This window comes from Heterodontus francisci, chromosome 4, assembly GCF_036365525.1.
Source record: "Heterodontus francisci isolate sHetFra1 chromosome 4, sHetFra1.hap1, whole genome shotgun sequence".
In the NCBI taxonomy this organism is placed as follows: domain Eukaryota; kingdom Metazoa; phylum Chordata; class Chondrichthyes; order Heterodontiformes; family Heterodontidae; genus Heterodontus; species Heterodontus francisci.
Window position 1 is genome coordinate 179,271,320 of NC_090374.1, and position 12,089 is coordinate 179,283,408.

The window sequence follows — 12,089 nt, forward strand, 5'->3', positions numbered from 1 at the left end:
GACCTAACATTGCTTTCCTATTTGTGAATAAACACTAAACCAGTAGCTAAGAGGAGTATCAGCAACTCGGGATATATACAAACGGACAAGAAGTTGGAATTAAACCTGATATGTGGCCCTGAGGTGGCGTGGTATGCCCACATGTTATCTACAGACAAAAAGCTTGGAGACATTGGCTGTAGTGTCCAATACTCAGTATTATTGCTACACAAATTGGTTAGCTATTTCTAAATCAATTGGAAAGCATTTTTTGCACACATCTGTTAGAAAACCAAAATGAGCCACATAACCCACATATTGAAGGGTAAGGGTGCTACACTTGAAGGACCATCTCTCCTTTAAATGCTAACACACATAATATCAACAGCAATAGACCGTAATGGATGTAATTGCAGTTTCTTTGAACTGCTTGAACCCTTTAAAAGGGCTCTTTGATTGAGATTGCCTCTTCAGATCTGTTGAGCATTAAAATAGCATGAGTATAAAAACAAGCAATTATAAAAATGAGATTCACACGTTCCTGATAGCTCTGTGCTCCCATGTGCTTAAACCACCATGCTCTAAAGAACTGTGATTTATATATATATATGTATTGTTTTTACAATGTTATCCCTTTATTTCAAATTCTGCCTGTGATTACGGAAACAGATCTTTATTCTTGTGATATGGGCATCTCTAGCAAGACCAGCATTTCTAGTGGATTCCTAGTTGCCCTTGAGAAGTTGGTGCTGAGCGTTCTTTACAAATGCAGCACCATATGTATGCATTGCCAGGTCCCACAAACAACAACATGCAAATTTATAGTGACTTTAACATAATATAATTTCCTAAGACAACTCATAGAATCAAAGAATGGTCACAACACAGAATAAGGCCATTTGGCCCATGAGGAGTGATTTTCCAATAAAATTTGACAGCGAGCCACATAAGGAGATATTTGGAGAACAGTTTGGTCAAAGAGGTAGGTTTTAAGGAGCATATTATAGGAGAAGAGAAAGGTAGAGAGGCAGAGAGATTTAAGTAACAAATTACAGATTTTAGGGTCTAGGCAGCTGAAGGCACGACCGTCAATGATGGAGCGAAGGAAATTGGGGATGTGCAAGAGGCTAGAATTTGCAGTGCGCAGAGATCTCCGAGGGTTGTAGGGCTGGAGGACGTTACACAGAGAGGGAGGGGCGAGGTTGTGCAGGGATTTGAAAACAAGGGTAAGAATTTTAAAATCCAGGTGTTGCTGGACTGGGAGCCAATGTAGGTCTGCGAGCACGGGGCAATGGGAGATCGGATACAGGCAGCAGAGTTCTGGATGAACTGAAGTTTACAGAGGGTGGAAGCATTGTAATAGTCTGGGGCTAACAAAAGCATGAATGATCTTTGTTGTCTCTTATTTTAACATTTACTTTAATGGACTGGTTCTGCTCGAATCCACCCAGTTTATAGTACAGGGCAAATTCCACAGCAACACAAAAGCAACTGTTCAGGAAATACTGTTTGAAAGTTGATATGTCGCACATATTACAGAGGAAGCAATGCTGGAACTAGAAAAGAAAGACGAGGGTAGGTGACAAAACCAATTAGGTGAGTCTATGACGAGACTTTTGAAGACAAGGCGCAATAGCCAGGAGAAACCCAGAGTGTTGAGGTGACTGAATGCCCTGCCACCAGCGATGGAATGATGACAATATATTGTAAGAACATAAGAAATAGGAGCAGATGTAGACCATTCAGCCCTTCAAGCTTGCTCCACCATTCAATAAGATCATGGCTGATCTTCTACCTCACTACATTTTCCCAACCTATCCTCATATCCCTTGATTTCCATAGTGCCCAAAATCTATTAATCATAGTCTTCAAAAGACTCAACCACTGAGCATCCACAGCACCTAGGGTACAGAATTCCAAAGATTCACAAGCCTCTGATTATACTGTAATATTAAAACATTACAAATAGATTAAAGATTATTCCTGTAATTTGGAGCAATCTTGTGGTATTCTTGATTTTGATACACAAATGCACAATTTGAAGGGTTAATCAGCTGGTCTGTTTGACGCAGACCATTTCCCTTTAAGAGCAGTGCTGTACAATAGTGCTCTCTCAGTGAAGGTGGCGCATACAACTGCAGTCCCCAACTATGCCACAGACAACCATGCAGCCCCTGGTAACCAGCCTATCCTAAACCCTGTATGAAATGCATACTTACCTCCATCAGGATTGGAGAGACCCTGTGAAGAAAAAGAAAACAGATGCATAATTAAGATAATAATGCAGATAGGACACAATGATATAAGGCACAGACCCTGGCTATAAGATTAATATCTGTGTGAATGCTGAGATTGAACTTCCAGGTTTCCATCGCAATTATTATTATAAAGCACGGTAATATGACTCTTTATACAGACCTAACCAGTCGAGCATCAGTGCGTAAAAGTCACATGATTGCATATTATCTCTATGAATGACAAGCACTCTGCTGCTTTCAAAAGGGAGCGTAGAAATTGAACAATTAAAAAAAAGATAAACAGGAATGTACCAACTCTGAAATGATGGCCTCAATCCATCAATTGACACTTAACACAAATTTGTGTAGCGTGTAGTTTTTAAAGAAATGTCATACAGTTGGTTTCATTCCTATAGGGGAGCAACATAATTGTGTTTGGTGGGGCCCACTTGGTGAGGACGAAAGGTCATCCTTGAACTCCAGGGACATTCTCTGCTACAACAATGCCACGCCAATAGTTATTAACAGGCTCCTTAAACACAATGGCTGCAATACAAAAGGGGTGGAAGTTATGCTACCGCTGTACAAACCCCATCTGGAGTACTGCATTCAGTTTTGGACACTGCGCCGCAGGAAGGATACATTGGCCTCAGAGGGGGTGCAGCACAGAATAGTACCGGGGCTAAATGGGTTAATTTATGAGGGCAGGTTGCATGGACTAGGCTTGTATTCCTTGAACATAAAAGATTAAGGGACCAATCCAATTGAGATGTTTAAGATGATCAAAGGAGCTGATAGGGTAGATAAAAGGAAACCATTTCCTCTGTTGGGGGAGCCCAGAACAAGGGGGCATAACCTTAAAATTAGAGCTAGGCCATTCAGGGGTGATGTCAGGAGGCACTTCTTCACACAAAGAGTAGTGGAAATCTGGAATTCTCTCCCTGAAAGACTGGGGATCAATTGACAATTTTAAAATTAAGATTGATAGATATTTATTAGGCAAGGATAGTATGAGTTATGGAACCAAGGCAGGTAGATGGTGTTGAGATACAGATCATTCATGATCTAATTGAATGGTGGAATGGGCTCGAGGGGCTGAATGGCCTCCTCCTGTTCCTATATTCATATAATTCAATGCTCAAGCCCAGCAGAGTATATTTATTGGAATGATTAAATCAAATGCAAAGTGTGACATGAGGCTGATCAAAATATGTTATGATCCCTACAGAAACACAACAACAACTGCATTTATACAGCACCTTTCATGCAGTAAAACTATCCAAAGCGCTTCAGAGGAGCATATCAAATAAAATATGACGCCAAGCCGCATAAGGAGATATTAGGACAGCTTACCAAAAGCTTGGTTAAAGAGCGAGGTTTTAAGGTACTGGCTTAAAGGAGGACAAAGAGAGTCGGAGAGGGGGAGAGGTTTAGGGATGGCATTCTGGAGCTTAGGACCTAGCTATTGGAGGATAGCTGCCAATGGTGGAGCGAGGAAAATCAGGAATGCACTAGAGGCCAGAATTGGAGGAGCGCAGGGATGTTGGAGTGTTGTGGGGCTGGAGGAGGTTACAGAGATAGCGACATATGTGATCATTCATTTAGTCTGTGCTATAGAATAATTAGTTTGTCCCCATCTCAACAGCTGACAAAGTAGACACTTGTATGAGGTTGCCAACCCTCCAGGCTTGTCCTGGAGTCTCCAAGAATTAAAGATTCATCTCTAGGAAACTGCTGCAAACAAAACCCATGGCTTTAAAAATGCTTGTGTTTTCATTTTCTTTGTACAATCAGGTTTATTAATTAAAACATCAGTTTGCCCGACAGTCAAGAATCATCTAATTGAGTAATGAACAGCCTGTTCATTATCCCATTGGTACAGGAAGGCAGGCCACAACAAGGATGGATGTGAAGGGTGGCCAATGGCAGTAGTGTGAGGGAGGGGAACTGGAGGCAGGAGGTCATCTGATAAAATCTCCAAGAATACATCCAACTGAAGGTGGCAACCATAGGCTGTACTAATGTCACCTTCAAGTAGAAAAAAGTACTCTCATTGGCTACTGATCTGTCTCTTCAAAACTACAGAGCAGGTTCCACAGCAACTGTGGCAACAGTGCACACGCGAACATAATTGTGCACAATTGCTTGGAAGTTGTGAATCATGGCTGACCGCTGGGAAGATCCTTCCTGAAAGGAAAATCTCCTTTATGTGCTATGGTAGTTAGATGTGTGAAGGTGCATCTAAAGAATGAAAGAAGAGTGGGGGAGTTCTCCCCGGTGTCCTGGCCAATAGCTACTCCTCAATCAATATCACTAAAAACAGATTATCTAGTTATTTATCTCATGGCTGTAAGTGGGACCTTGCTCTGCACAAATTGGCTGCTGCTTTATAACATTATAACCACACTTTAAAAATAACTTAATGAGCTGTAAGGAGCTTTGGGATGTCCTGAGTTTTTGAAAAGCGCGATAAAAATGCAAATTCTTTCTTTCCTCTTGACTGACTGGGTTTGAGCTTGTCTGTTAATGTGTAAGGGCAAACAAGCTTGACACCAGAACTCCTGTCTACTCGGAGTCTCAAAGTAGATTTTGGTACTGATCACTTGCTGATGTCTGTGGAACTGCACACTCTGATGAGTCAGTACATTTACGGGGATTGGAAGAGGGACAGAAATTAGAAATTCTTTTTATATAAAGAAAGAAAGACTTGTATTTGTTGCATTGTTGGGTTTGTATTAGTAGCACTGTAGGGCATTCTAGAGAAAGTCTTAGAATCCGGTAAAGGTTAACTAACAACTCTTTATTATTTACAGTTACTGTGCACACTCTCAGCAAGCCGCATAAGCTAGCATCCTTCATGCTGCTATATCTTCTTCTTCTCAATCCTATCTCATGTGACTGTTACATCATCACATGTACTACATCTCCCCTCAAGTCTTTATCCAACACTTTTTGAAACACATATACATTTATGACTTCCCTACTACTCTCTCTCTGCCCAAGTCTCTGACTTTACAGATTTAGTCTCATCGGAAGTTTGACAACTCTCCTTGATCAGGTTATAATCTGTTTGGGATATTCAGTAGTCTTCGTAGGAAGTCTGGGTTGCTGACTTGGTTTTTCATTTCTATGGGTTGTTGTATTCCGTTTGGTTTGGGTTTGTTCCTCTTCATCTGGACCTTGCAGATGGATTATTGGCTGTTGTTTTTGTGGAATAGGAATGATATTCCTCCGATTCCTTCGTATGTTCTCTTCATTTGTTCATATAACATACGATCGCCGATAGTCTTAATACAAGAACACAAGGAATAGGAGCAGAAGTAGACCATGTGGCCCATCGAGCCTGCTCCACCATTCAATACGATCATGGCTGATCTTGGGCTTCAATTCTACTTTCCTGCCCACACCCCATATCCCTTGATTCCCTGCGAGACCAAAAATCTATCTATCCCAGCCTTAAATGTATTCAATGATGGAGCATCCACAACTCTCTGGGGTAGAGAATTCCAAAGATTCACAACCCTTTGAGTGAAGTAATTTCTCCTCATCTCAGTCCTGAATGATTGACCCCTTATCCTGAGACTGTGTCCCTGTGTTCTAGATTCCCTGACCAGCGGGAACAATCTCTCAGCTTCTACCCTATCAAGCCCTTTCAGAATCTTGTATGTATCTATATCTCTTTGCAGCCTCTCTACGTCCTACCCGCAGCTTACCTTTCCACCAAGCTTTGTATCATCAGCAAACTTAGATACATTACTCTCTGTCTCTTCATCCAAGTCATTAATATGGAGTGTAAATAGCTGAGGCCCCAGCACTGATCCTTGTGGCACCCCACTATTCACTGCCTGCCAACTTGAAAATGCCCCATTTATGCCCACTCTCTGCTTCCTGTCTGTTAACCAATCCTCTATCCACGCTAATATTTTACCCTCAACACCATGAGCCCTTATCTTGTCTATTAATCTTTTATGTGGCACCTCATCGAATGCCTTTTGAAAATCCAGGTATATTACATCTACTGATTCCCCTTTGTCTACCCTACCAGTTACATCCTCAAAAAACTCTAATAAATTTGTCAAACAGGATCTCCCTTTAGTAAAATCATGCTGACTTGTTGTAATCATACTATGCTTTTCCAAGTGCATTGTTATGACTTCTTTCTCTCTACCTCCTTTCTTGAAAAGCGGTGTAACATTTGCCAACTTCCAATCCAATCTTAAATTCTTGAATTTAAGGAATTCTGGAAAATCATAGCCAGCGCATCGACTATCTCTGCAGCTATCTCTTTTAGAACCCTAGGGTGTAGGCCATCTGGTTCCGGGGACATCAGATTTTAGTCCCTCAAGTTTCCCCAATACTTTTTCTTGACTGATATCAATATTTTTAATTTCCGCACTTTTTACAGCCCCTAGGTTACTGCCTATTTCTGGTATGGAACTTGTATCTTCTATTGTGAAGACAGACACAAAATATTTGTTCAATGCCTCCGCCATTTTCTCATTCCCCATGATGATTTCTCCTGTCTCTGCCTCTAAGGGACCAACATCTACCTTAGCTACTCTCTTCCTTTTTATGTACTTATAAAAACTCTTACAATCTGTTTTTATATTGCAGGCTAGTTTACTCCCATATTCTATTTTTTCCCCTTTTTATCAACTTTTTGGTGGCCCTTTGCTGGTTTCTAAAACACTCCCAATCCTCAGACTTGCTACTACTTTCTGCAACATTGTAAGTCTCTTCTTTTAGTCTAATACTCTCGTTAACTTCCTGAGTGAGCCATGGATTGGTCTTTCTGGACGAGTTTTTATTTTTGAACAGAATGGACTTTTGTTGAATCCTTTGAATTGTTTCTTTAAATGTTTCCCACTGTTCATTTACCCCCATACCTTCCAGTCTATTTACCCAATTAACTTAAGCCAGTTCTCCCCTCATACCTTTGCATTTAGCTTTGTTTAAGTTTAAGATTCTTGTTTGTGATTGAAATGTGCTAACTTTCAAACTTAACATGAAATACAATGGTATTATGATCACTATTTCCCAGCAGATCTTTTACTGTGACATTGCTTATTAACCCTGCTTCATTACACAACACAAAATCTAAGATAGCTTTATCCCTCGTTGATTCTACAATGTATTGCTCCAAGAAAGCATTCCACAAATTCATCTTCTAGACTACTGCTGCCAATTTGATTTTCCCAGTCTATATGCAGATTAAAGTCCACCACAATTAATACATTAACTTTTTTACATGCTCCAGTAATTTCCCATTTAATGTTCTGTCCAATAATATAAATACTATTAGGGGGCCTGTAAACTACTCCCACCAGTGTTTTCTGATTTTTGCTATTCCTAATTTCCACCCAAACTGATTCCATTTCATGACCTTTTGAGATCAGATTCCTTCTGATTAATGTCCTTATGCCATCCTTTACTATCAGGGCTACCCCTCCTCCTTTGCCAGTCTGTCTGTCTGTCCGAAATATTGTGTACCCTGGAATATTCATTTCCTAACCTTGATCTCCTTGTAACCATGTCTCGGTAATGACAATTAGATCTACATCATTTACCTTTATTAGTGCCACTAGTTCATCTATCTTATTACAGATGCTTTGTGCATTCAAATAAAGGAACTTCAATTTCATTTTTTTACCTCTATTGCCTGCAATGATGTTATTTGCCAATGTACAATTTTTGTTAAACTCTCTGTCCCTTCCTGTCCCATTCTGTTGGGAGTTGCCCACAACACTATCCTACTCTGATGCCCTGACCTCTCTCTTTGGATTTCTCAAACCCTCCTCCCCCTCCCCTCGTTAGTTTAAAGCCCGTTCCACAGCCCTAGTTATGAGATTGGCCAGGACACTGGTTCAAGTGAAGCCCATCCCAACTGATGCCAGGACTGATGCCAGTGTCCCAAGAATCGAAACCCCTTTTGCATGTTTATGGATTACTGTGCTTTGTCATTCCAGGTCATGTATCCAAACTTTTTGACCATTGTTTAATTTGGGTAAGCTTCCCACTCAAAATCTCCTATTGTAATTCTAGTTTGTTGCCTTCTGCAGGAGTTTTCTCTTTCTTGAACTTTCTCATAGTCTTGAGTCTTCAAGCCAGGCGTTAATTGTTGAGGCAATACTGGAAGCTGTGTTCTTAACTTCCTTCCCATAGTAATGGTCTCTGCTGGTGATAATAAGGAATTGGTTACATTTGTTTGCTTGACTTTGGCTACCTTTTTAATCAACTGCAGTTCCAATCATGCATTCCTGCTCAGTAAAGAAAATTCTTGATTGTGTAGGACATATAAGGTCTCTACCAGTTGTCTGCCTCTATGCTTGGAGTTTGCCTTTTACTTGCAGTTGTGTTCCAGCTGGACCATGCAACTGTATATCTGTCAGTTGCAGGTAATGTCTCTTCACCCAAGGCTCTTGGTCAGACAATGCAGTGACACTAGCCCTTATGTCAAACTTAAAATTAGTGAGGTGTCCACTCACGTAGATGTCTGCTGTCCAGAAATCTTGGTCTGGATTACTGATTTCTCCCAAGAAATCTCCTGGTTCTTTCTCTTGTGGGTATTGCTGTACTTGATTCACTGCTCTTTGAGTGAAGATCTTGTGCTTTATACCTTTAAGTGAAGAAATGTTGCCATGGCACATCTTCCCATAGTCTCCAGTTTTTCCACACTTAAAACACTCAGCTTTACTTGCTGGGCACTCCTCTCGTTTGTGGGTCTTCTTGGCTCCACAACATTGGCAAGGTTTTTCCGTGTCATGCGCCTCTTCACTTGTATGTTTTTTTCTGTTCCTCAAAGTGTTTCCCCGGCTTTGGCTTAACCAGTTGGATGAGAATTGGACTCCTTCTCGTCCACGGCTTGTCTTCAGCTTGTAGGATTTCCCTATTCTGTTTACGAACTTCAGCCTGTCTAACAATTTGAATAGCCTTTTCCAGTGTATGGTCTTCACTGGATTACAACAGGTCTGACAAGGATTCATCCGCAATGCCAACGACTATCCTGTCTTTGATTAGTTCTGCCTTTAATTCCCTGTATTTGCAACCTTCTGCCAATCTATACAGGTCATTAATATAGGAGTCTACAGATTCAACAATCATCTACGCCCGTTTATTAAATTTGGCTCTTTCCAAGATTTTATTGGTATGGAGATTAAAATATTTATCCAAGGCATGGAGTACCTTCTTGAATTTATCAGTAGCCTCATTGATCCGTTGTCGAACAATTACGTCATCTGCAATTGCTCATATTGAATATAGAAGGGTGTTCACTTGTTCCACTTCGGATTTTGTATGGAGTTGTGAAGCGATTCTAAACCTTAGGAACCTTTTTCTCCCTAATACCCAGTTGTGAATCTTGATGAGGTCCATCCTGAATTTGGAAAGTCTCTAGCATTCCCAATTTTGGATCCTTATTACTTTATTTAATAGAATTTTTTGATGTTCCCCTTGAAGAAACTTTATTTCTGGCCTCCTTGCTTTAATGGAGGTGTCACAGCTGTTCACGAGTGTTCCTTGCTGTTTTAATACGCTTTTTCAGGGTTTTCAGCTTTGCCTGAGAAATTCACTTTGGTTTTTTTCAGGCTTGCTTGCCTTAATGGAGATGTCTCTGCTGTGTTCAGGGGTTTCCCTTGCTTTTTGTCAGTTTGCGCACTTTTTTGGGGTCTCCCGCTCTTCGCCCTTGCATTCCCGAAGTGAAGGATTGGGTTTTTCACCTTTTTCTTCTCTTCGAGCATGATGCCTTAAAAAAGTTCCTTTAAGATTTTCAAAGGGCTTTTAACTGACCAGATTGCTGGATTCTATTTGCAGGTGACCACTTCTGTTTTGTGGTGCAGCCTATATTTCAGTGCTCTGACTCACCACAGCTGGGGAGCTCCACACAGCCTCTTCTGTAGGTAAGTAGTTTTCTTACTGTTCTGGGCCAGTATTTCTCTTTAAATTTCCTTGTTGTTCCTCTGGTGTTTCTTTTTAATATAAGGAGATCTACAAATTCTCTTAGTCACTTACGCCATCACTACCATGTTGCATTGTAGGGTTTATATTAGTCGCGTTGTAGGGTATTCGTGAGAAAGTCTTTGAGTCCGGTAAAGGTTAACTAACAACTCTCTATTATTTACAATTACTATACACATTCTCCACAAGCCACTGAAGCTAGCATCCTTTGTGCTGCTATACCTTCTTCTTCTCCTCAAGCCTATCTCATGTGACTATTACATCATTGCTCATACAGTGGGAGGGTCTGTCTCTCTGGCTTTGGTATTAACCCTTTACATCCTTATACTACAGTATTTATATAGCACCCATTCACAACCTCAGGTTGTTCCAAAGCACTTTTTTTTCTATTCGTTTCTGGGATGTGGGCATCGCTGGCCAGGCCAGCATTTATTGTCCATCCCTAATTGCCCTTGAGAAGGTGATAGCCTTCTTGAACTGCTGCAGTCCATGTGGGATAGGTACACCCACAGTGCTATTAGGAAGGGAGTTCCAGGTTTTGACCCAGCGGCAGTGAAGGAATGGCGATATAGTTCCAAGTCAGGATGGTGTGTGACTTGGAGGGGAACTTGCAGGTGGTGGTGTTCCCATGCATCTGCTGCCCTTGTCCTTCTAGGTGGTATAGAGATTGCGGGTTTGGAAGGTGCTGTCCAAGGAGCCTTGGTGCATTGCTGCAGTGCATCTTGTAGATGGTACACACTGCTGCCACTATGCGTCAGTGGTGGAGGGAGTGAATGTTTGTAGATGGGGTGCCAATCAAGCAGGCTACTTTGTCCTGGATGGTGTCGAGCTTCTTGAGTGTTGTTGGAGCTGCATTCATCCAGGCAAGTGGAGAATATTCCATCACACTCTTGACTTGTGCCTTGTAGATGGTGCACCGGCTTGGGAAGTCAGAAGGTGAGTTACCTGTCGCATACCCAGTACCATTCTGGTAAAACCTCTTCTGTGCATTTTCCAAGACATTTTGAGCATGAGGCATCTCCTGGTTACAGTGCAGAAAGGAACATCAGGTGAGGAGGAACATATGGCTTTAATGCAGTTTGCCACATTTTTCTATCATTAAGTTAATAGGAAGGAAAATCGGGCAGACTCTGTTGTGATCTCACATGGTTGATCTGCCCACTGGCACTCACTGTCCAGCCTTACGTGTGTGGAATGGTTGCTTCAGAGTGGTACCAAAGATCTGCTGATCTTCACATGATTTAGTGTTGCCAACTCTCCAGGATTGTCCTGGAGTCTCCAGGAATGAAAGATTAATTGCCTGCTTCGAGCAAAACCTGAGACCAAAATCAATGGAGCAATAAAAAAAAATGTTTTTTTTCATGTTCTTTGAAGACTTTTGTGTATTAGTGATAGAAATATTGGAGATTGGAAATGGGATCCAAATGGGTCAAGTCATCCAATTGGGTAAGAGTCTGTTCACTTTCCAAATGGCAATGGTGGGAACGTGGGGGTGGGTCAACTGGAGGAGGGATGTCATGTGATGAAACTTCCAGGAACTCATCCATCCAGCAGACGTCAATACCTTCATGAGGACAAAAGGAAGAAAACTTCGGGAGTGACGATTATAAGGGTAAACTTGACAATGGGCGATATTCTGTTATGAATGGCCTCACCCCTTCCCATGCTTGTAACTTCCTCCAACCCTACAAGCCTCCGAGATCTTGGGGTTCCTCCATTTCTGACCTCTTCTACATCCCCATGATTTCCTTCGCTCCACAATTGGCAGCCTTCAGCCGCCTGGGCTCTAAATCCGCATTCCCTCCCTAAACCTTTCTACCTCTCTCTCCTCCTTTAAGATGCTTCTTAAAACCTACCTCTTTGACCAAGCTTTTGATCACCTGTTCTAATATCTTCTGATGTGGCTCGGTGTCAACTTTC

General features: G+C 41.5%; 1 protein-coding gene across 5 annotated transcripts in view; it reads right to left on the bottom strand.

The window, feature by feature from the left end:
• Positions 1–12,089, bottom strand: part of LOC137369448 (paralemmin-1-like) — a 492,534-nt gene that overhangs the window by 248,932 nt on the left and 231,513 nt on the right. For all 5 annotated transcript variants that reach the window (XR_010974948.1, XM_068030674.1, XM_068030675.1 and 2 more), the window contains one exon: positions 2,199–2,220. Coding sequence is in view for 4 of the 5 variants with exons in the window: in XM_068030674.1 (XP_067886775.1) it covers positions 2,199–2,220 (22 nt within the window). In the remaining variant the exon portion in view is untranslated. The remainder of the gene's footprint in view (positions 1–2,198; positions 2,221–12,089) is intronic.